At 39.9% G+C, this 25,415-nt stretch overlaps 2 protein-coding genes across 5 annotated transcripts in view; one reads left to right on the top strand and one right to left on the bottom strand.

Annotated features, from left to right (window-relative positions):
• The first annotated feature begins 729 nt into the window (after window positions 1–729).
• Window positions 730–25,415, top strand: part of TOMM70 (translocase of outer mitochondrial membrane 70) — a 45,672-nt gene continuing 20,986 nt past the window's right edge. The window contains exons 1-4 of one of the 3 annotated variants that reach the window (XM_077342065.1): window positions 730–841; window positions 2,152–2,331; window positions 17,850–17,903; window positions 20,500–20,835. In XM_077342065.1, coding sequence (XP_077198180.1) covers window positions 2,242–2,331; window positions 17,850–17,903; window positions 20,500–20,835 — 480 coding nt within the window. In that variant the 5' untranslated portion in view covers window positions 730–841; window positions 2,152–2,241. The remainder of the gene's footprint in view (window positions 842–2,151; window positions 2,332–17,849; window positions 17,904–20,499; window positions 20,836–25,415) is intronic. The other 2 variants (XM_077342066.1, XM_077342067.1) reach the window with 2 other exon arrangements.
• Window positions 8,718–25,396, bottom strand: LNP1 (leukemia NUP98 fusion partner 1). 2 transcript variants are annotated; one of them, XM_077342075.1, is made up of 5 exons: window positions 25,186–25,396; window positions 21,494–21,536; window positions 17,856–18,037; window positions 12,462–12,722; window positions 8,718–10,346 (listed from the first exon to the last, which is right to left on the bottom strand). In XM_077342075.1, exons 3-5 carry the CDS (start codon window positions 18,003–18,005, stop codon window positions 10,194–10,196), a joined length of 564 nt encoding a protein of 187 aa, XP_077198190.1. In that variant the 5' UTR covers window positions 18,006–18,037; window positions 21,494–21,536; window positions 25,186–25,396; the 3' UTR covers window positions 8,718–10,193. The 2 variants fall into 2 exon arrangements, with proteins under 2 accessions (XP_077198190.1, XP_077198188.1); XM_077342073.1 differs by lacking the exon at window positions 21,494–21,536 and having other exon boundaries at window positions 25,165–25,396.

Genomic DNA, 25,415 nt, shown 5'->3' with positions numbered 1-25,415 from the left:
AAAAAGAATAATATATTTCATAAGTGAGATTCCACCCTTCAATGGATAGTTCTGAAATAAAGCTCTATGTCCAAAGGACAGTATATTATTATGGATAGTTCTGGCCAAGCAGCCTTAAGGTTGGAAAGGAATCTCCCCCACACATACACACACGCACACACACCTGATGAAAGGAGGAGGCAAATGTATGTGGATCAGTGTGAAAGGAAGTCACAATGTTGAGAATAGGGAGCCAATCCTGAGTTGGGAAATTCCTAGAGATTTGGGGATGAAGCCCTTAGGGAGAGGCTCTTGCTTAATGTAAGAGTTTCTGCTTTGTGTTCAGAAAGTCCTAATTTGAATCCCTGGCATCTCAAGTATCAGCCAGTAGATGATGTGAAAGACCTCTACCTGAGACCCCTTGCAGAGCTGCTGGGCAGTCTGAGCAGGTAGTACTGACCCTGATGTACCAATTTAATATAAGATAGTTTTATGTGTATGTATTACATTACATTGCATACCACAGAAGAAAACAACTAGAATTAGTATATTTACAGTCTTTTTAAAGAGGGATGCCTGGCTACTTTAGACATGTATCCAGACTGTATTACTGCAGTATAGCCAGTTAGTACGATATTCTCTTGTCCTTCCTGTCAATGAAACATATGCACAGAACGGTTAGCATATTTAACACAAGACATTGTCTGATGACATCATTGCTGATCTAATAATTCTGCTGATGCAGGCGTCTTATGATCTTTATCTCAGGTGCCACAAGAACTTGAATAATTCAGCAACTCTTAACATTGAGGATGGGTTGTAGAGAAAGGAGGCTCCAAGTGAGAACTCTTTTAAGAACCAGGTAATCTCATTTGTTTAGCTATATTCTGCATGGGAAAGTGGAGTCAGAGTCAAAGAATCCACTGGCCCAACAAGGTTACCAAAACAAGCTTTATTTTCTCCAAGGCATTTTATCTAAAATAGAGAGTGAAACTGTACAAAGTATATACACTGTATAGATTACAAACACTCAAGTTAAAATTCACACTGTACAACATATTATTAAAAGACCGCTGAAATTTCAAAATATCACAAATCAAATGATCATTTGAAAATAAGAGGTAACAATGGCTCCAGTGGCCAGGACCAAGAATCATGTTCTTTTTGAGTTTATTAATTTTCCCCTCTGATGGAGGAATCGGAAATTCTGTGGAGCAGCGGAAAGAAATCCTAACAAATATTTTCTCGTTTTCCTTAGTAATTTTTGAAGTTTCAATTATTTATGATTTTATTTATGCTGATAGGCAGGTCATCAAGAAACAGGCTGGTCTCAGACATTTAAGACTTATTACAGAATTGTGCTAAGGGGTGTTGAGTCCCACGAACACCTCCATGCAGTACAGCAGCTAAGGTTCAGTTGAATGCTGCTCATCACTAAGGGTTTATTTCTTAAGCACAATCCACATGGTTTATGTACTTTATTTATACCCCAACTGGCTTGTATTGTTCTGTTTTCTTCCCTTTTATCTTCACATGAGTACGTGAACATATGAAGTTGCCTTAGACTGAATCAACTATTTGGGGGTATTGAGATCAGTATTTGAGTACTCTTACTGGCAGCAGCTCTTCAGGGTCTTGCATCTGTTTCCTTTAACTGGAGATGCTCAGGATCAAACATGGGATCTTCTGCATACTAAGCAGATGGTCTGTGACTGGGTCTACACTGAAAACATGTAATTGATCCAGAGGCACCCAGACAACTTCCAGCATACAGCAGGGATTCCAGCCTTAGTCTCCTAGATCCTGGTTATGTATACAGGAATACACTGCTTGAAATAGATTCATTTACAGTATGATTCCAGAATGTTGACCATCTGCCCTAAAAACCATGTCACAATATAAGCTTTATAAATTATTCAGTTATGGAAGGAAGTGGCTTTACTCAATTATTTTTTCCTATTCAAATGGTTTGTTTTTGACAATACTTGTTAGCTTTGCTAGACACTTCATATTTATTGCCATATTTTTTTGAAACAAATTATTTGTTTCCCTAGTTGTTGTTTTCATACTCTTGGAAGAAAGCTCTTCCAGTAATAACATGCACTTTCTGATCTTTGGTTTTCTCTTTTTCTCTCTCTCTCTCTAAAAATCCACACTGCCTGTTCTGTTTAGTTCTTAAAAGGAAGGACAACATGACTAAAGAGAAAGCAAACAATGAAGGTGTTCAACAAATGGTGATGGAGTAAAACCTGAAACATCTGTATGACGGGCAAATTCAAATACCAATGCAGCCCATTCTTACCAATGATGGAGAGAACTACTAAGCAGCAGATGCAGAAACTGGAGACTCAGGTAGAAAAGGGTGACCAAATGTATTAATCATAGAATCATAGAATCATAGAGTTGGAAGGGGCCATACAGGCCATCTAGTCCAACCCCCTGCTCAACGCAGGATTAGCCCTAAGCATCCTAAAGCATCCAAGAAAAGTGTGTATCCAACCTTTGCTTTAAGACTGCCAGTGAGGGGGAGCTCGCCACCTCCTTAGGCAGCCTATTCCACTGCTGAACTACTCTGACTGTGAAAAACATTTTCCTGATATCTAGCCTATATCGTTGTACTTGAAGTTTAAACCCATTACTGCGTGTCCTCTCCTCTGCAGCCAGCAGAAACAGCATCCTGCCCTCCTCCAAGTGACAACCTTTCAAATACTTAAAGAGGGCTATCATGTCCCCTCTCAACCTCCTTTTCTCCAGGCTGAACATTCCCAAGTCCCTCAACCTATCTTCATAGGGCTTGGTCCCTTGGCCCCAGATCATCTTCGTCGCTCTCCTCTGTACCCTTTCAATTTTATCTATGTCCTTCTTGAAGTGAGGCCTCCAGAACTGCACACAGTACTCCGGGTGTGGTCTGACCAGTGCCGTATACAATGGGACTATGACATCTTGTGATTTTGATGTGATGCCTCTGTTGATACAGCCCAAAATGGCATTTGCCTTTTTTACTGCTGCATCACACTGCCTGCTCATGTTTAGTTTACAATCCACAAGTACCCCAAGGTCTCGTTCACACACAGTCTCGTTCACACACATCAATTTACTCTGAGAATTAGATTTGACTAACTAAAAGATGCTGCCTTGGAAAGAAAATGTGATTGTTCTCTTAAAGCAATTGTTTAACTTGTACAAAATCTTTACCACTGGCTCTTAAATAAAGTTGAAAGAGCCATCTGGGTGGCACTGTCCGGGTCTACGTTCTGCTGTCCGGGTCTACGCTCTGCTGTCCGGGTCTGTCCGGCCCTTGGAATCCACAGGCAGCGGGCCAATCGCTGGGACAGCCCTTAGAGCACCCGCCTCCCCAGCAGCCCAATCCAGAGGCGCCCAGCAAAGCTGGCCGCCTCCGGATTGGGGCTGCCTGTACAGCGGCTACCTCCCCCAGCCACGTGGCACCACTCACCAAGCCTCACCACCACACACCTCTTGGCCGCCGAGGGCTCCACTTGGCCAACTCGCCTCCTTCTAGGCTGCGGGGCACCGCATGGTCCTCCACCCCCCTGCCATGGAGCCACCCACTCCACACACACCTTCTCACCGGGGACACCCCACGGCCCGGGACCCACACGCCATGGGGCCTCCGCCTCAACAGAGCCCTTCCCACCTGTGGAGTCATTAGCTGGGGAATCTCACTGGGCATGTCCAAGCAGGTGGGGGACTCTGGTTGTTTCTGTTTGTCCGGGCTGTTCTAGATGGTGACCTGGTGGAGGCCTTATGATATACATTAGCAATAAATATAGTTAGACCATTTTGTTTGGCTCATTTTGTTTGGCTATATTACACTGGTGACAATGATGAAATTGACTAGTATTTCACATCCTATAAGTAACAGTACAGCTGCTTTGGGACACCAAATGACTTCCTATGGAGATTTAGTGAGTGATTTGGATACAGAGGACTGTGTCCAGTATGCAGGAAAACTCTTTCAGTACTTTATTGCCAACAATGTGACTGATGTGACTAACAATTGGGAGATTTTTTCTGAGTGTTCATGGAACAAAAACTTATGGCTTGACCAGAAGCTTAGTAGCAGCTGAAAAATCCATGGCCAAATCCTTTGAGAAACTGACTGAAGAAACTGTTTCCACATACAACCTGCTGGCTAAGCCTCCCAGACCCTGCTGCTTCTGCTGCCACTGCTGCTACCGCTGCTGGGGTATTTCAGGCTGTGGCCTCACTGCTGTTCCTTTCCCTACAGCCTCTAGCTAGGTTGCCTGCATCAGCAGAGCCTGGCCAACACTGCCCCCTGCCACCATCCTCTCTTGAACAGGTGAGCGCACAAGTAGGGCTGTCACCTCTGCACACTTAACATTAACTACATGATACACTGACCACCATAAGACTTGTCAAGCAGATGTGGACTGGGGATCTGTTAAAACTTAGATTCTCAGGTGTATGTGGCCCAATTTGAATCAGAACCACAGTGTGTAAGAACAGCAGACTTAAGCTTTCTCTCCCAAACTGTTCTTATCATGGGATTTTAATGTTTGGTAATACTACTTTGGATAGAGGAGAGAGATTCTAACTGCAGGACACTCTTCATATTCTGTTCAGTCATGCACACTGCAGATCTTGCATGTTCCAGTACTCCTATTGTGGAGACAAGCAGAGAGAAAGTATGCCTGAAGGACTTGAAAGTCTCCAGTGAGCCAATCAGGACACTTGAGGAGAGTATTTGAAAAATATCAGAAAGTTCCTGATCTAAATATACTTAACTACACATCTCCTCCAATGTCCCTTATGGAATATTCTTAATATATGCTGTTGAATTGTTGCAGATCTTGCACATTACAACAGTACCAAAAGGTATTTTTAACTATTTGCCCTTGCTATTTTAACCCCTTTCACTTAGCCTATCTTGATACAATTTTATGTTAAAATGCCACTTATCTTTTTGTTGCATGTTTGCTAAACTCACATTTATTCTCTTGTGCCAAACACTTTGTAACTGGAGTGGGGCCTGCCACATTGCAGAAGTCCGGAAGTGTATTTAAAATCATGTTTTGATAATGTCATGAGGTCGAAATGCTGTTTGAGAGGAAAGATGGCATGCTATAGCCCGATGTCATCAGATCTTGGAAGCTAAGTAGTATTGGTGCTTGGAAGGGAAGCCAAGGAAAAGTCTGCAGAGCACCTCTGCTTCTCACTTGCTTTAAAAGACCCATGCTGGAGTTATCATGAGTTAGCTGTGGCTTGATGGCACTTTATACACACAAATGCTGTTTCTTTCCATTCTTCCTCAGACATTGTTAAGATACCATTTTCACCCCAGTAGAAACAAATGCTTGTTCCTAGTTAGCACAATGATTCAGCTTTCATAGTTTGCCACTCAGCATGAATGGTGGGGTATGAATTGAGTAGCCCATCAGTCTAAAACTGCTGATTGTTTTGTGATAAGCAGAGGAGAGATGGTGAAGGGCTACAGCAGAAATAGCAGGCAGCAGCTAAAGGAATAGCATTGCTGATACACCTTCTTGAAGTTCTTTACAGTTAAAATATAAACCAGTCCACTCCAGATGTTTTATCAGTGCATAGTTAATCCTGCAGCTCAGCCAGCCGACTGTCTGTTCTGATCTGGACAAGTCACTGAGTGGACCTAGTTGTCAGGATTCAGAAAGGAAAGCAAGCACTGACTGTAATATTTGTCCCTTTACTTCACTAGGCATTTCAGCTGACCCAGGTTTCTATCTGCACTAATAACCAATTTCACTCCAACACTTCGCTTAAAATATATTTTCTCTCAGGGTGTGCTTAAAAATGAATGTAGAGTGCACAGTTACTTTCTCGTCCATACATTCAACACAAATAAATTATATATATTGTTTTAATAATAAGTATGCAACTGTTCACCTTTGGAAAACCAATATTTTTCTCACTTTTTCCCACAAACAGTTTTGAAAAAATCACATACAGAGCAATTTAGACATTTCTGGTCATAATGGAATATAAATTTCCATATTGGATAGCTATGCCTGTTGGAACAAGACATTCCAGAACTTTGGAGAAGTGCTTAAGGAAGTCCTTATGAACATATTTTACACAAGTGTGTTCCTTGCTCTCAGGGTTAGAAAAATTAATTTTGAATCAAGACATACATACTTCCATAGTGTCTCATAATAGTTGAACCATTAGGTAATAGATAAATGGTGGAATAAATCAAAGCAATTAATGATTTTTTAAAAATAACTAACAACATTAAAATGATTCAAGGAACTTGTAAAAGAGGTGAATTCAATTCAGTCAGGGAAAACATAATTAAATAGAAGAAAATGTCAGCTAGCAATGTATGGGAAATTTTGCAATAATTAATGTTGGTTATGTTTTATTGTTATTGGTCTTGTTTTGAATATATAATTTAAAAAATCATAGTAAACCATATATAGTGTTTGGGGTTACAAATTTGATCAAATTCATTTGGATAGAAGCCAGCATGATATAGTGCTTAGAAGGTCGAACTAGAGATTTGCACAGAAAAAACTGGCAGTTTTTTAAATCAAATTGATTCAATTTTGCTGAATCCAAATAACCCAAATCGATGGTTCGGTATAGTGATTCAGATTATTTAGGTTACTCCAAATTGATTTGGAGCCATTATAACTTATGATGCCTTTAAAGTCAATGGAAAATTTTACCGTTCTGTGGTAAAATTTACTTTTCTACTATTCTGTGGTCTGGGAGGTGAGGGGTCAAGAAAGAGGTGCCAAATTTGAAGCATAGTTGCTGGAGCCTCTTTTCAAAAGATCCCGAGTTTCAAAAAAATGGGTTCAATTCTGTGGATACCCAAAGAGTGTGCTCCCATCCAACCTCTATTGTTCTCTATGGTGGGGGCGAAAAAGGACAAGACGAGAGAATACACAATGGAACATCCAAACTGCCAAATCACATCTGAATTGTTGAATCACATAGTGATGGGTGATTTGGCTTAGATATGTCCAAAAGGTACATGAATCAGCATTGATTTGGGTACTTTTGGGGTACTTACTGGCTTAGCCAAACTGAATCATGCATCTTAGGTCAGATTAGGATCTGGGAAGCCAGGTTCAAATTCACATTCTGCCATAGAAGCTTGGTCCAGTTGTTCTTTCAGCCTAACTTATATGAATATTACCTTCTGCATGCATTCCTTCTGATTCATTCATAGACTATGAAGGACGTAGATACAATATAGATAACTTGCAGCAAAAGAGAGCACAGTTAGAGAGTGCCTATTGCTCGGGTTTGGTTTGAAGTGTGTGGAGATCAAGAGGAGAAGCATGGGGATACCTATGCCTTATCTCACTGATGCTTGTTGTTTTAACACTGCTGGTTCCTCTTCATGAAGAGTTACTTGTGTTGGGATGGGGCATTTTATGTGAACAAGCCCATTTCTGGAAAACTAGTATTAATAGAGGCAGAATACTTTGATGTCTGTGGCTTAGCATTCTTCTCAAGGAAACTGTTCCATTACTAAACCTTTGGCCTCTTGTGGCGCAGAGTGGTAAGGCAGCAGACATGCAGTCTGAAGCTCTGCCCATGAGTCTGGGAGTTCAATCCCAGCAGCTGGCTCAAAGTTGATTCAGCCTTCCATCCTTCCAAGGTCGGTAAAATGAGTACCCAGCTTGCTGGGGGGTAAACGGTAATGACTGGGGAAGGCACTGGCAAACCACCCCGTATTGAGTCTGCCAGACATGACTCAGTGCTTGCACAGGGGATACCTTTACCTTTACCTATAACATTGTTAACAGGCATTCCTTTGAACTAAAACTCAGGGCTTTAAGGATCTAATCCCAGAAAGGGTTATTGGGAAATGACTACATATTTTTCAGGTGGGACCTGGGGATCCTCTGGAATTACACCTTTTCTCCAGACTATAGACTATAGACTCCAGACTTCTCCCCTGGAAAACTGATGGTTTGGAGGGTGGGCTGTATGATGTACCCACTGAAGTCCCTGTCCTCCCAGGTTTCTTTCTCAACTCTCCAGGAGGTTCCTACCTTGGATCTGGCAGCCCTATTCCCACCCCCAGCAAACCTATTTTCAGTGCATGATACATGGCAGGGATAAATTATATGTGATAAGATCATTGTTTGAATTTGAAGCTCCTCAAATATTTGCCTTTGTATTTCATTCTCAATTCTGTTATCCATATATCTCATCAATAAACCTGATGCAAAATACCTTAAAAATCTGTCATCCTACAGCGGCAGACAATGGATACAAAGTATCACTTTCTTGATCTAGAACCTTTTATCAAACCCTGATTGTAGGCTTGCCATGTTTCAAAAAGCAAGAGGACATATTTCCCAACTGACTAATTCAAATAAATGATTGATATGATAAATCATAGTTAAATGCACTTAATATTTAAGCTGTGATAATTGCTACTAACTAGGAATATTCCTAACCTTCCAACCCAAAAGAGCACATTTTTATTGTTTTTTTTAAAGAGCCCAAAAGTGGATGCACACCAAAAAAAGAGGACATGTTTTCTAAAAAGAGGACATCTAGCAGCCCTACTGATTATGTTCTTTACTTAAAAGTTCAATTGACATAAAATTGCAAGTAAAAGTTCTTCAGATTGGTATTACTAACCAAAATTCCTTTGAAAACTTTTTACTAAAATCCATTTAATTAAAATAATCCACCATGACAACTGGAATTAGATACAGCATATTTGATTTTTAAACCGATTTTTATTAAACTTCAAACCTATCCAGAAAACATCATGCATAGTTGCTACCAAAATGCTTTGCTAAGACATTTATTGCTTTATTCCTGTTCAAAACAAAAACATTGTGTTTGTTTTAATAGTTATCTTACAAAGAAAACAATCCATTTTTGAAGGAAAGAAAAAGATCAGTGAAATTGTGCCATGTTACTATTTTAAAATAAAATATATTTTAAAAAGAAAAAAATAACAATCATGGAGAAGCCCCATTGGGACTTCATACAGTCTTATTGCTGGTCCTCCTTCCACTGAAGGTAAGAACGGAAATTAACAAATGATCATTGAGATTCAAACTACATGTGACCATGGGCCCACTGATGTGTAAATTTGGAATGGCTGCAAGAGGTGCTCTTGCTGGACCTATGTTTAAAGATGTAGATGACATGTAATTTAGACCTGAGAACATATGAATTCTGGAAAGGGAGTGGAAGGGATAGGGTAGTAAAAGAGATGTAGAAGTTTGAACTAGTTCTCAGAGGGAGAGAAAATGACGTACAAGAAAAAGAACAAGAACACAAAGTTGAGGATGAAATAATGGAACCATGTCAATTGGTGTGACAGAATGAGATGGGATCCTATCCTTCGACTGAGCAAAGTGTATTAATATATTTTAATATTTAGACCCCTCCTTTCCTTTTTGGGCAACTTGGAAGACTTGTCGTCTAAGAAGCTTTATTCCAATGTGAGTCATTTAAATTGGAAGAAGTTTACTTAGGCTGGAGGAGGGCCACTTGAAGGATGGCTGGATTCACCCCATTTTGTTTTGATCAAATCCGTAAATTTGTGACTTATGTGGTACTTTAATATACAGCAGAATGCATTAGATTTATGCTAATGTTGAAAATATACAGACAACCAGGTCAACAATGTGATATGGGTAGTGCTGACATAGAAAAGGCCAGTAGTAATATTGTGTGTATTTTGTTATCTCTGAGACTATGCAAGGACCATTCCGAATTCTGCAGCAATTACTTGTATGGTTGTTACTTTTTTTTTTGTTTTCACAAGCTTGCTGTTGAGCTAAACTAAGCATCCAGTTTTAGCCAAAGTTATTTTCACATGGCTTTTCAAAACTGTATATTCTCTTTTATAAATAAGCACACATATTTATCATATGCGTGATAAACCACACAGAGCTGCAAAGAATGGGCGGTATAAAAAGCCAAATAAATAAATAAATATTCAGAAGTTATATGTGATTAATTGCTCATTTTGCTTTTGATCAAATCTAATACCCATATTTAATGATAGAAATAACACACCAATCTGAGCATTTTAAAGGAGTAATGCAAATTATTTTTATTTTAGTAGCTACAGGCTGTTCTACTCTAACATTGGTTATTTTATAGAATCAAGGCTAAGTGTCAAACATTATTTTATAATCTGTTTGGATACAAAAGTAAATCTATCATTCATGTATAATACATCTCTTTATGCCTTTATGTGATGGCAAGTATTAACTATGTTTTTCAGCTGGAACTTCCACACTAATTTCTCCTACCACTTGTTCATTCTTGGGCTCCTTCTTTTCTCCTGTTTTCTTATGAGACCTGCTCTTGTGACTACGCAGTCTCTCTCTCTCCCGCCTCTGTTTCATCCCTTCAGGTTCCTGAAATAAACATTAAAATGAAAATTGAATGCTAGCACCATCCATAATAACAAGTGATCTAACTTATCCCAGCAAAATATCAACAGCAATTACAGCACAGTTTATCTCAGTCTTATTGTGACTGGATCAAATAAATAAGTCAACCTAAATCTGGGGTTTCCTATAACCTTGATTTCCAGTACGTCTTAGAGGAGGCTCCATAACAGCCCTAAGGAAAAGAAAGCTCTGCTATTTCAGACCAACTAATTAATTAATTCCATCCATATAAAATCACATTGATTTGGAGGAGCTGTGTTTTGTGTGTAGTAAGTCCCTGTTTTAATCCGGGATGTCTATAATTTAAAAAATGTTGGTAAGGACCCTGAATCTTACCTGAGATGTTAAAAACCTGCTATCCATCAATACTAGGCTAGATGAACCTATGGTATGCCTGTATAGCATCATCTTCTTGAGAAGAAGATGGTACTGAAAACCTCAACAAATACAATAGTAACATTTATTAATTATCTAATTATGACAGGGATAAAGTAAAATAGGAGACAATGTTTCTCTTTAAACATTCTACATGGTTGGACAATGTGAACGAATGCCCGTATTTTGAAAACTATAAGAACATCTCTTAAAATCTTGCTGCAATTTCTCCAAAGCATTATGTATTTGGTAAAGCAGACATTATTTTGTAATACTAAATTATTGACAGCTTTTAAAATGAAAAAAAATTGAGCTATGTCTTGAAAGCTGAGAACTGGGGCACTTTAAATGCTAGTTAGGAATTAGGAGTCATAGACCTGAAGTGACCTGAGCATTCCAAGCCTTAGTGCCATGAAAAGTGAGTGATTGGTCATCCTGATTGTGACAAATTTGTGACATTTTAAAGTACACACAGCCTGTTCTAGGAGGAATACTGAAGGGAGGCTGGCTACTTGGCATTATATTTAATTAGCTACAAAATTAATATCCCACTATTCTGTCCAATCAGGGCCACCAAGACAGCTAACAATTAAAAACATAACATTATGAAAACACTTAAAACCAATTAAAATCAAAACTACCATTGAAAACACAAACACAAAAGCAATTAAAACATAGGGAGGGAAACAAAAACGTCCTTACCCGCTGGCAGAACACTATATTTCTACCAGCTAGTGACTTCTAGGAGAACCTCTTCAAACTCAAATTAAGTTTATTTCAGAGGCTTGCCATAAATTTGATAGGGAGTCTATTGGTAAGAGACTGTAACAGTTTGAGCAATATTACTTTACAGGTTACAACTGCTGCAGCCCACTGACTAGCAGAACTGCTTTATTTCGACTCTGTTTTTTTTGGAACTTTTTATTCACATTGTCAGAAATAAATCGACATGAAGGTCCATCAAGTCAGAAGGAGGAAGCGGTGTAACAAAAGTACAATTCAAAATGTTATCAATTTGATTAGAACTGTAACATACACATAAAGATGGGAAATATATAACTCTATCTAAGCTGATTACCAGATTACATTTTGTACTGTACCTCTGCATCCTTCTTCCAACTGCCCTTCTTTGTAATACCCCTTTCATCTTCTGACCTGAATATAAGAGCTAATGAATCTTCATTTGCATCAAAGTCAGCTTGACTCACAAAAGAGTCAAAAGTTTTGGGCTACTGGAATCAAAATTTTTTCTAATACTACACACAAATACAGCTACCTACCTGAAACTTGGATTTTTGTGGTATTTGGTTTGAAGGACAATGTCTTTCATATTAAGTAAACAGTAAGATAGAAGTAAAATAAAACAACTGTCATTAGATATCTATAGAAAAAGGACTCTGCAAGCAACTGAAATGCATTATCAAATAACTGAGAAAATAAATAAATGGTTAAGGAGCCATTGCAATGAGACTGCTATGGCTTATTTAGATGAACTAATTATTTCATATTGCTATCCACATGGAAGTCTAAGAAAGCATTTTTCAAACTCAACCCACTTCTTCACTTCAAGCCAGCATTATTCAAGTTAACTAAAGTCAGAACTATTACATTTAATCAGATTAGTGTATACAGTTCAATCCAATTAGTGTGTGGGATGTGACTTTCTTTGAAAGTCTTCTGCCACTTAAAATAGCTGTCACCTACCAAAGAAACTGAGCGCTTGTTTTTGAAATGCAGCTGCCTCTCAAAAGATTCTGAAAACTCCAAGATGGAATTTGAGAGATTGTTTGGTCCACTTGTCCTCTGGGGAGAATTGCCATTTGAGGACTTCTTGCGTGCTTTTACATGACAATGACATTTTGAATCTTGGTCTTCTCGTATTTCTTTGCAATCTCTTAGATGACTTGGTGATGGGATCTTAGTAGAAGCATGAAATCTTGTCATATGGATGGAAGAAAGTTTAGCCTGAAAAAAGAATGTATCCAATAAATATACAAAGAATTAATCTGTCATGAAATCAAAACCCTTCACAAGTTTCCTTGTAACTTGTTTTGCCCATGACACCATCACACACAAGCATGCATAAAATTACATTATTTCCATGCCTTGTCAATTTCTAGATCTCTTTCTGGAATTATTCAAGTAAGGAAATATTCCCGAAACATATTACACTAATCAAAAAGTAGGACATTTAGTTCAGTAAAGATGTTAGAAAAAATGGTTACTCTTGAAGGTGCCATAAGACCTAACTTACTCTTAATGCATATATAACTCTATTTGGTGCATGAAAGGAACATTTTATTAATAAAACAATGAGGCCACCACAAAAATAATAATGTTTGAATGTTGATTTATTTGCTTTCATTTTCCTCAGTGTAGCTGCCCTGTAGTTAAATTCGCACAATAAAAATACCAAGGAATGTTGTGGTGAAATAAAGGAAGTGTGAGAAGAGAAAAAAGAAAAAGCATAGGAAAGTCATATGTACACAGTGGAACAGGCAAAGATCAAATTGAAATACAGGATAAATGAATCAAGAAAATCAAGAAACAGCAAGTGTAGTTACTGGCACAGAATAACAATATAATTAATGATTGCTCTGAAGCATAGAGCATGATTGTGGCATTGTGTCACACTTCCATCTCCTCATTTCTGCACTGAGCTCCTTCTCCCATTCATGCATAATACACATTCTATTGATCCCTATATAGTGTGTCCTGAAATGCCTAGTTCCTTTAAAGCATTTAACACAATGGTTTAAGCCTTTTCAAGCTGGTTATTGGCAAAGAAATAGCATAATAATACTAATTTCCTGTCCTTTCTTACAAATGTGTGTGTGTTTTTTTCTATGTGATTCTCTAATTTGAACCTGCACACTGGTCATGATCTTGGAAGGTTTTTTAAAACCTGCCATGTAAAGATTGTGCTCTGTCCTCCAAATGGACAATAGATCCCAAACAATCCTTATGTTTGGTGGTTTGCAGAAGGTCCATGTTGCTCAGCCACCATTTTAATGTTAGGCTTCTGGAGTCTGCCAAAATGCCCCCCCCATTTCCCCCCCACTAATACATTAAAGGGAATAACAATGTCAAAGCTTTTGACTTCCCATTCTAGTATCTGTCTCTTTTTAGATACCATGTCAATTTCATTCTGCACTAACAATACCCTCCCTTTATTTCATTTGCACGTAGCACTGAAAACCTTTCTTCTTCTTTTTTTTGCACTGGACTTGCTGCTATTTGCCTCCTCCCCAATCCTCTTTCAAGTGTACACCAGCAGTGAGTTACCTTGCATAGCTCATTTTAAACTTTCCCTTATCATTTAAATGTTTTTATTTGGTGATCCAAGATTAGTGATAGTCTTGTATCACTATACTCATGCTGCTTGTCAAAAACAATTTTAAAGCAGGAAAACATAGAGCTTGAACACTGATGAAGGGAGGAGGTGCAGAGTGGGCAGAATGACTTCAATGTAGGCATGGAGTAACCTTCAAGAGCTGCAAAGGGTGGGGGAATCTATACACTTCTGAATTACCTTGTAAGTGAAACAAGGACCGTTTATGCACTGGGCACTTCACTGCCCCAGCTCTCGTGCAGGAGCACAAATTGGGGGGAGATGAGGCGCACTGGGCCAAATGCTCCCCCATGTGGTTGCAGGAAGAGGTGGGGCAACCTGCCACGACTAAAACTCCAGCCTGCAGCCTGGCATGAAACCTCCAGTGCATAAACGGTCAAGGGGAAACAGGAAAAAAAGCACTCTCAGAAAACCCAGGGAAAAGTGACCAGAAAGAAAACTGAGCTCTGAAGGAAAGAAAATCAATGCATAATGGCAAAGGAAACCCAAGAAACACACAAGGTGAAAATGAGTCCTGTGCATCATCGGCCTTGGATTCATGATATTCAGATTATCTGCTTTGACCAGTCAGGACCTGTAGGTCAGAAAATTCTAACATTGTGCTACTTCCTATCTTTGATAAACCGCTTCTTCCATACTACAACCTCAGCAGTGAAACCATCAGAGAAACAAAATATTTTAAAATGAAAATCTAAAACTAAGTCTGGCAATAAAAGCCTATACCTAAAATAACAAGACTGTGAAATCAATAGATTCAAATGAGTAGCCGTGTTGGTCTGAAGTAGCACAATAAAATCAGAGCCCAGTAGTACCTTTAAGATAAGATGACCAGATTTTAACATTAGTAAAGCAGGACACCAAGAGCCTCTTGTGGTGCAGAGTGGTAAGGCAGCAGACATGCAGTCTGAAAGCTTTGCCCATGAGGCTTGGAGTTCAATCCCAGCAGCCGGCTCAAGGTTGACTCAGCCTTCCATCCTTCTGAGGTCGGTAAAATGAGTACCCAGCTTGCTAGGGGATAAACGGTAATGACTGGGGAAGGCACTGACAAACCACCGTGTATTGAGTCTGCCATGAAAACGCTGGAGGGCGTCACCCCAAGGGTCAGACATGACTCGGTGCTTGCACAGGGGATACCTTTACCTTTACCTTTAAAGCAGGACACCATTGACCGGGGGGGTTCTTGATTAAAAATTTGGTCTATATGGAGCAACAAAAAGTTTCATAGAACGCAAAAATAGTATTGTAATGTATATTTTTTAATTTCAACATAAGTACAATTTGCAAGGTGCCCCCAGATGCCCATCCAAAAGTGGGACAATCTGGTCACCTTACTTTAAGACCAACAAAGATTTATTCAAGGCGTGAGCTTTCGAGTGCAAGCACATGAACACTGACGAAGAGTGCTTGCACTCGAAAGCTCACACCTTGAATAAATCTTTGTTGGTCTTAAAGGTGCTACTGGACTCTGATTTTATTGTGAAATAAAATGCACTTGCGTCTGTTGATCACCATCTCATCTGGCTATCACACTCCTGCTTTCACTTCACAGAAGGGGGGAATATTTAATTTTGTGATTTGAGCACTGTACATTTAGTAAGACCACTGATAATCATAGTAGCCATTTTTGCAGGTTTATTACACTTCTGACACATGTTCAGCTTGTGATATACAATCCCAAGATTCTTTTCATGTGAACTGCCAAGCCAGATATCTTCCATCATGTACCTAGGATTATTTTTGCAGAGCTTTGCATTTGTCTCTGTTGAATTTTAGTTTCAGTCTAGGTTTCCAACCTAGCACTATCATTGTAAAATGTATTTCTGTCCTCTAAGATGTTTGGTTTTATCTGCAAATTTGATAGTTAGTAATTAGAATTCCAAAATATCCCTGCTTTTGTTCTGTTAGATACTCTTTAAGTACTGAGTGTTAAGTATATTGTAGCTGATGGCTCACTGATTTTGGTGGCAACTATTTTGAAGTCCTCAAACATGTATTTCAGAAAACTAGAAATTGCAAACATTGCTGCACCTGGTATCTACTCAGCCATACATTAAATTGTTCCTATAAGATTGCTAAGCTTTAGGTGGAACCTGGAGATATCCCAGAATTACAACTGATCTCCAAGCTACAGAGATCACATCTCTGGAAAAATGGTTGCTTTGGAGGGTGGACTCTACGGTCTTATATCCAGGTCCATCCTGCAAACCTCCAGGAATTTCCCAACCAGGAGTTAGAAACCGTACAAAATGGAAGACTTCTGTGACTGACTTGTGAATCTGCACTCATTTCCTGTGTGATATGAATCAGTTAACTACTTCTTCAGTACAAACTATAGATTGTATTACATCTGAACAGGCAAACGTTTGATTGCATGTTGCCCTGCAAATTGGAATTGTAAAGCAAGGAAATTTTTGGCTTAGAGGGAAGCACAAACCAGTTTGCTGATATAGGGCAAACAAAGCAGAAGTAAATAGCTGAATACAGTTTTGTGAAACAAAAGAGGAGTACTGTAGGGACTAGTAGAATTTTGAAATTATAATTATATTTTAATGATGACTCTCTGCTTATTCAACCACACTTCATATAGATTACATAAGTTTTAATCAGAAGAAGAAAATATTAGAGGGCTGAAGTCAGTGGGAGTTATTTCTCAGTAAACATGTTGAGAGCTCTATCTTGTATATATCTATAAGGCCTGATTGTATGGCCATGTCTGAACGTGGTATTGGCCTTTTCCTCCTTCTCCTTGCTCTGCTTCTCCCTGGTAAAAAGTCCAGTGTGACCTTGCTCAATAATAAATTTATCTGGCAGTTCTTGGAACCCCCATCTTTTCCTGGACTGAAAGGTGGTAGTAGTGGGTAGATTAGTGAGCTGCAAGCTGGTCCCACAATGGAATAGATTCAAAACTCTCAAAAATTTATATTTCACTACACTAAAATGCTTATATCAATCAATTCTTAGGGAAATAGCTAAGTAAATCAGAGAAAAGAGTTAGCATCAAATTACTTCAGTCACTGTCCATTTTTCAAATTAATGCAATTAACCAGGTTTTTTAATGATTACAAAGAAGAGTTAGTTTTTATATGCTGCTTTTATCTACCAGAAGGCTTACAGTCACCTTCCCTTTCCTCTCCCCACAACAGACACCCTGTGAGGTAGGTGAGGCTGAGAGAGTCCTAATATCACTGCTCAGTCAAAACAACATTATCAGGGCTGTAATGAGCCCAAGGTCACCCAGCTGGCTGCAGGTGGAGGAGGACCAGGGAATCAAACCAGGCTCACCAGATTAGAAGCCGCCCTTCTTAATCACTACACCAAACTGGCGCTCATTACCTTAATGATTTTCAGTCTGTTAATAAATAAAATGTGCTGTTTACCACAGCTAGACAAAAGTCTATAAGAAGGATTTTGTTTGTTTTGCACGGGTAAACTCTTAATCTTTATGTCATCAAAATTTGGATTCACATATTCAAATAAAACACATGCAAATATCTCATAACGACCATTCAAGGTCCTATGGGGTAATTCAGTACTAAGCTATTCTAATTGTTTGAGCTCCAAGATATCATCACTGAAACTTTATTAGCTCTGGTTCTGGAAAATATCTATTATTGATCCCGAAAGATACTGAGTCCTCACACTTTGCCATGTGCCTTTGGTGCCTTTCATCATAGGAAACAATCTTAAACAAAAAAAAAAACCCTGTTCTCCACATTGTCTTTACATTCCATTACTTACAGACTTACCGGAAGAGAGGCTCTCCTTTCCACCAAGGATCTTGTCTGCCATTGCCGGTAAGATCTACTTGCTTTGTCATTTTCATCCGGCACATTGTGTCCCCAGAAACTGCTCATCCATTTTGCAAAGGAGACATCATCATCCTCTTCATAGTCCATGTACAGGCGGGAAATATATATATGAAACAGCACTGCTTAAACAAATTGCAACACAATATTCTGTTAAGGTGATGTAACACTCAAGTTTCAAAACTGCCCTTTCTAATAGGAAAACAATACCATTTAGTGGCAAAAGATATTAGTTCAGTGCTGCTTTTAGTCCAGTCTGTATATGTACAAACCAACACCGGTTAATGGGTACTTGCTCCTAAGCTTTCCATTACAGATATTCACAATGTCACACACCCTCCAAGGTAGCAAGAGAAATGTGTTGCCTGGTTCATATTCCTTGTTGTTGAGTGCATCAACTGTCAATAACAATAGAGAGTTGCTCGCAACATGCCTGGAAGGCACAGGTGACCATTTAGATCTGGCTTGCTATTTAGGGAAGCAAAATTGATATATATTGACCTTAGCCAGAACCAAACACAGCATAGATCCTAAATGACTTCAGGCAATAAATAACTTTTGTCCCTGTTCTCCCTCCTAATATTTGAATTATACACTTGTGCACAAAAAGATTTCCTAAAAATATTCTAATGTTGCTGTTAGGCAGTGATATGATTACTTAGTAGTTTTGTTCCAGCCCCGTAGGAAACAACTAAGTTCTGGCTCCAATTTACCATTGTACCTTTCATTTTGTAACAATTGGTATGTTCCAATGCACATCAACTAACCTTTGTAAATGACAATAACATGGCCACATCCTGATTCAAGAACAAGGCTGAATCACATATGATCCATGTTTACATGATTCTGCATGAGGCCTCAAGAGCAATTTATTTATAGAGTGACCTTTTAAAGCCAAGCTTAGGGCACCCAGTGGTGGAATTGTGGAATTTGCTGCCAGTGGATGTAGTGATGGCTGCAAGCACAGACAACTTTAAAAGGGTGTTAGATTTGAGGATGGGTCTATCAATAGCTACTATCCATTGCAACTAAAAAGGAACCTCAGAGACAGTAAACCTCTGAAACCTAGTGCTAGCAGGCAACATCATGGGCCAATCATACTCCAGCCCTGGGAAGAGCAGGCAAAAGTCAGTCTTGCTTTGATAAGCATGGAGATGAATCAGCTGCCATGGACACCGTCCATGCCACAAGCCAAGTGAGAGGGCAGGGCAGTAGTTGGGGCTAATGGCCCAGGTCAGCCAGGGATGGCCATATAGAAGGGAGCTCCTCAAACAAACCATAGGAAAAAAAATGGGAGGCCTGAATTATAGACCAAAGGCCACCCTGTTGGAAGGAGAACCAGGATAAACTGAATCCCATCCATTCTGAGGTCTACGGAGCATCTCATTGTGATAGATGAGATGAGGAAGGCAGTGTCCTTCAAGGGGCGGACTTGGGGTGTGACAATAAGGATGCTTTCACGTACAGAGACTTCTGCACATCAGTATTGCAAATACAAAGGCATTGGCAATGGAGCTTCCAAGCAGATTACTCTTCTGTTCATTTCCAGCTGTTTTTAAAACTTTCCTTTTCTACACATGCTCCACAGCTGTTATGCATTGTCTCTCAGAGGTGTGGTGATCATGGTTGCCAAGGCAAATGCCCCCTTTTTATCGTTTTCTTCACATATCCAGTGGAACAGTTCAAATAAGTACTTGAAATAGATAAATAGAAGCCCACATATATTGCAGGGGGAAATTTCCCCAGCCTATCCCCAACCCTAGTTTTGTCTCCTTGACAGCAGCAGTTACCCACCCAACCTCAGCTGCACCATGGCTGCAGCTCCCTGTCCCACCATCACTACCACTGGGCTCCACTGCTGGGCCTGGCACAGTGCTGACGATGGTGGGGGCTGACAGGGAACCAAGACATGCCTGGGCTCTCACTGGTCCTCCTACCTCCACCCAGGCCACCTGGCTGAACAGAGAAGTGTTCTTTGCAAATAAGCAGGATAGTATTAAATCTCCTCTGTTTAGGGGAGTTTACATTCATCTAATTCCCCCCTCTGGTTTTAGATTTCTCTGAACCCCCCCCCCCATTGCAGGAAAAACTTCTTGCTTTCCCTCTGGCACCAGACTGCAGATTTAAGTATCTGCAAATTGGGGTACAGTTAGCTATTAGATATATAATAACTGGCAATAAATTGTTACAGTGCAATAGTAACTATTGATTTTTAAAAATTAAAAACATCTTGAGAATTTTTTTGGTGGTATGACAGAAAATATAGGCTGAGACAATGGTGCCCTTGAGAAGCTGACAGCGGGACGACAGAGCTGATGTGTGTGTGTTTGTGTGGCGAGGTCTCTGCAGGACAAGAATATGTGCACCATTCCTTCCCAACAGCATATTAATGCTCCTGGATTACATCCTTTCTGAAAACCTCAGGACAGAGTAGGTCTATTAGAACAATCAATGTATATTTTCTGAGTCAAATATTCTTTCTAGCGTCTGGTTTGTTTTTGTGACTACTTTCAAAAATTCCAAGGGACTGAGAAGAAGATGCAGGAATTAACCAGAGAAAGCTAACTTTTCTTCTTATCCTTAGGAGGATTTCACAGATGAGTATGCAATGGCCGATTTCTCTCTTCCACCACTAAGACCATCAGGGAAGCCTTCATCAACAGTCAATGTGCATCTTCCACCTGTGAAAATATCAGCCAGACAAGCACCAGCACCTTCATCAACTATGGCAACGGCTCTCTCCCATCCAATTAGAAATCCAGGCAAACATGCATCATATTCCTTCCCAGGCCCAAATCCTGTTTATCTCCCTCCGCTGAACATTTCAGTCAAGAAACTAGGAGGGAAAAGCAATCCTCTACCTCCACTGAACACTGCAATCAAGCAAGCAGAAACAATCCAGGAAGCAATTTATTTGCAAGTGAGTAACTCAGAGATTTATTTTGCTTTGCTCAGGTTAGTGCGCCACTAGCTGGATGGCTTCCATATATGTCAGTTTCACAGATTAAGGTCCAGAATTTCTGTTGACAAAGAAATGGGCAAATTTGAAAATGAAGCTGTTTAAACAGGCACCTTTGGTTTATCAACCAGCAGTAGCTTTCTAAGGTTTCAGCTAGACATCTTTCCAGTTAAAAATGCCAGGCAGCAAGTGATGTGAAAGGCCCTAAGACCCTGGAGAGCTACTACCAGTCTGGGGAGATAATACCAACCTTAATGGACCAAAGGTCTACTTCAGTATAAGGCAGCTTCATGGGCTCAACTGCAGTTAAACAGGTGCCAAAGTACTTGAAAGTAATCAAATATTCAAATAGAAGTAGTCAAAACGGAGTCCGAGATAAAGTACCCGTTTTCCTGGAAACCTTCCTCAGTGATTACTTCCTATAGATAATAATATAAGTATAGTTTACTTATATTGTTGTTGTTAGGTGCGAAGTCGTGTCCGACCCATCGCGACTCCATGGACAATGATCCTCCAGGCCTTCCTGCCCTCTACCATTCCCCGGAGTCCATTTAAGTTTGCACCGAGTTTACTTATATAGTATAGTATATAAAGTATAGTATATAAATAACCTACCTACCTCAGTTATTGTGATAGCTTTAAATGATTGAGTAATGCATTATCTGCCTGAAATGAAATAAAAATAGTAAAAGTCTGTATATACATGGACAGTTATAGTCACAATTTAAAAAGTTGACATTATGATAATAAAGAATAAAGACATCTCAAGGTATCACTTAGGCTTACTGCTCACAGTGTACTGGGGTTCATTCATATATATACTCAATTCAAACATAAACTCATAGATGTTTTAAGCCCTGTTGTTAACAAGCAGGGGCAAGACAGGTGTTCCCAAAGAGTCAAATTAAATGGCTCCAATGTATATGTTAATATGGTAATAATTTCTCAAATAATGATTTACAGAAATATTTACAAGAAACGAGATAAGTCCCAAGAAGAAGTCAGGACACTGGGAGAGATGGTGACAAATTGAAAAATGAAAAAACATTCGTGTTGTAGCAAACATTGTTGACTGCTGCTGCTATGAAATTGACTAGGAGTGATGATAGTGCAAAAAAAAAAAAAGTGCAATCATCCAGTGAATGATCATGTTCAGTTCAATGGGAGACCAATGGAGTGTCTTGGACCCGGTTCTGGATTCTGGATATGTGTTCCATGATTTTGGTTTTTAGAGGTCTTGTAGATATGCCAGTATATCCCAATCCCAATCTTATAAATGGCACTTTTTGAAGAACATGTAATGAAATCTCTAATCTTGACAGTAAATTGATTGGAATGTGGATACTCTGAGGTTTCCAACATAAATTTCCAAATGGGACATTTCCCACAATTGTGATTATCCAAAGGTAAGGATGACATTTATGCAGGTGCCAAAAAAGGGGTTAATAACTCCTGAATATTGCATCCCCAGCACCAAGTCAAGAGAGGTTTAGGTTTAGGTTGGCAGCCTGGGACACTAAATGCCAGTGGCAGAAAATAATATTTTTAATTCACGAGAAAAAATTGAAAATTCAAATGAACACATAAGACAGACAGTAAGAGTACGCTCCTTATAAACTAATAAATATTCATGATCAGCACTGTCAACATATACCTCAGCCACCGCAACAGACCATATAGGATAACCATGTTCCTTTAAATCCAAACTTAATATTTCACATGCTTGCTCATACGTGTCCTGGAAGGCACTGTTCCGTTTCAAACGTAAAAGTTTGGGTACAATGACTTTTAAATGCCACAGGTGAAAATAACTGAAATGTAACAAAGTGTTTCAGTCTGTTTCTTTACAATATGAGGAAATCATTAAATGGCTGTCCTGGGAAATGTGAACCATCGTGTCTGAAAATGGGATTTTTAAAATATGAGATTGAATGGAAAATTTAATGGTGAGGTGTTGAGAATTAAGCTATAATTCAAATGCTTCAATGTGACTGGGATCAGAAAAAAACCATTAAAATATCATCAAAGAACCTTGCAGTATTTTACATACTGATAAAAAGGATTAACTTCGCTATTACAAAGCAAAGAATGTTCTAAAAATAACATAAAGAGATTAGTGACCACAGGGGCAATTGCTGAACCCATTGCTAAGCCCCTGTAAGTATAAATTCCCATCATGCAGAAAGCAATTATATTCCAAATTAATGTCAAATAAATCAAGAAGAAAATGGGTGGGGGATGCTTTTTTTAGCTGTTTATTTCAACACTTTTCAACCACTATGCATGCTTTGTCATGGGGAATGTTAGTATGGCAGATCAGTTCCTGGAATACTTGGAGGAAACTTCAGTCCTTGGTCCATACAAGTTGGCTTCTGTCCTGGCCATAGGGTGGAGACAGTGTTGGTCACCTTGGGGGATGATCTCTGGCACCAGCTAGATTGAGGTGGTTCCACCATTCTCGTGTTGCTTGATCTGTCAGCTCCGTTTGACATGGTTGACCACATGCTATTGGCCTTGCTGGGGCCGGGATTCAGGGAACAGCCCTTCAATGGCTGTGCTCCTTTCTCCGGAACTGGACACAGAGGGTGGCAGTCAGGGAGATGTTATTGCACTCTTACTGAATCCCTTGTCAGGTCCCGCAGGGGTCGATACTCTCCCCCACATTAAACATCTTTATGCAACTTCTAAGTCAGCTGGTCTGGAACTATGGGCTGGGGTGTCATCCATATGCAGATTACACCCAGCTCTATCTCCTCATGGATCCCTCTTGCGTCTGAGCAGGAAAGGGGCAGGAAAGGATGCACACCTCTCACCTTTGCCGGGCATGACTTGACATCTTGTTCACGGCCAGGAATTTGGGGGTAATCTTGGATGCCTCCCAGTTGATGGAGGCCCAGGTCACAGAAGTAATGCACATGGCATTTTTGCTTCTCCAAGGACAGCAACTATCATCCTATTTGCCCTCAGGCTGTCTGGTCACAGTGATCCATGCAACAGTCACTTCCAAACTGGAGTTCTGTAACCTGCTTTACGCTGACCTACCCTTGTCCTTGACCCGGCTGGTGCAGAATGCAGCTGCTAGGATCCTCGCTGGTACACCTTGGAGAACCCATATCCAGCTGGTAGTGAGAAAGCTATATTGGTTTTAATCTTTAAGGCCATCGGTGGCTTGGGCCCTACTTATCTGAGGGACCGCTTGTTTCCTTATGCACCCCGCAGTGTTCTTCACTCTGTGGGTACCAATATGTTGGAGGTCCCTGGCCCCAGAGAAATATGCCTGGCAATGACCCAGGCCAGGGCTTTTTTGGTCCTTGCCCCAACCTGTTGGAATGAACTCCTGGGAGAGCTGAGGGCCCTGACAGAACTATCAGCATTCTGCAGTCACTGTAAAATGGAGCTCTTCCGCCAGGTTTTTGGTTGAGGCTGGGTTCTTAAGATCACAGGGCCACCCTTGGGCTACGCTAGATCATCGAGCGAACCCCCTGGTGGTTGTCTGTAGAGGGGAGAAGGGAATTTCGCGAACTAATGTTTTATTGTGATGTTGGTTTTAGGGGAGGAGTTTTATATTGGGGGTGCAACTTTTTTGTAATCCACCTTGAGCTTCAGAATAAGGTGGGTTATAAATTGAATAATAAATATCAATTTTGAGAGGTTGTAATCCACATCCTGAATCATTCGAGAAGTGGTGCATGAAGGACTAGGACATGATTATATTTCTAAAACTGAGGCACAATTCCTTGAAAGACAGCATTCAAGAATCCCACATCTATACATATTACCTAAAATTCATAAAAATATTATACCAATTCCTGGAAGACCTATTGTAGCTCAATATGGAGCTGCCCTTGAGCCTTTGTCCAAGTACCTAGATTTTAATTTAAAGAAAATGTTGCCTGAGTGTAATTCAATGTCATGGGACACAACAATTATGTATACATGTATTAATATACATATCAGAGCCCTTTGACTCATTTGGAACACCTGTCTTTCACTTGCATGTAAGCCACAGGGCTTAAAACATCTATGAGTTTAGGTCTGACCTGGATATACACATGAGTGAACCCCAGTACATTATGAGCATTACGCCTAAGTGATACCTTGAGATGTATTTGTTGTTTCTTCTTAATTCTTTATTATCAAAGATTCAACTTTCTTAATTGTGACTTTCAAAATAAAACTACATAAAGAATAATACGTTTCTTAGTCAGCCGACTAATTCCTTTTTCGATTTGACATTTTGGGAAATCGACGCTTCCCCTTAATCAAACAGGTGCCAGCATGCAGCAATACCCAATTGCTCCGGAACGAGACGTGCCTGTTGAAAACGATAGGAGATGCCGTATTTGTTCATCGCTCCACGATTCTCCCCATCACGCTCCTAGCACGACACGAGGGGCGACCAGTCGCACTTCATTTTCGGCCAGCAGGTGGCTCAACAGCTCTCCCCCCCCCCCCTCCAGCCGCGGCCGGGTGCGCCGATAGGCCCAGCAGGTGGCGCTGCAGGCGGGGCTCGCTCTCGGAAGGCCTGCGGAGGGCGGAAG

Source organism: Paroedura picta, chromosome 6 (assembly GCF_049243985.1).
Source record: "Paroedura picta isolate Pp20150507F chromosome 6, Ppicta_v3.0, whole genome shotgun sequence".
Lineage (NCBI taxonomy): Eukaryota > Metazoa > Chordata > Lepidosauria > Squamata > Gekkonidae > Paroedura > Paroedura picta.
Note: the sequence above shows the minus strand (reverse complement) of the source record. Positions and strands in the feature narration are given on the sequence as shown.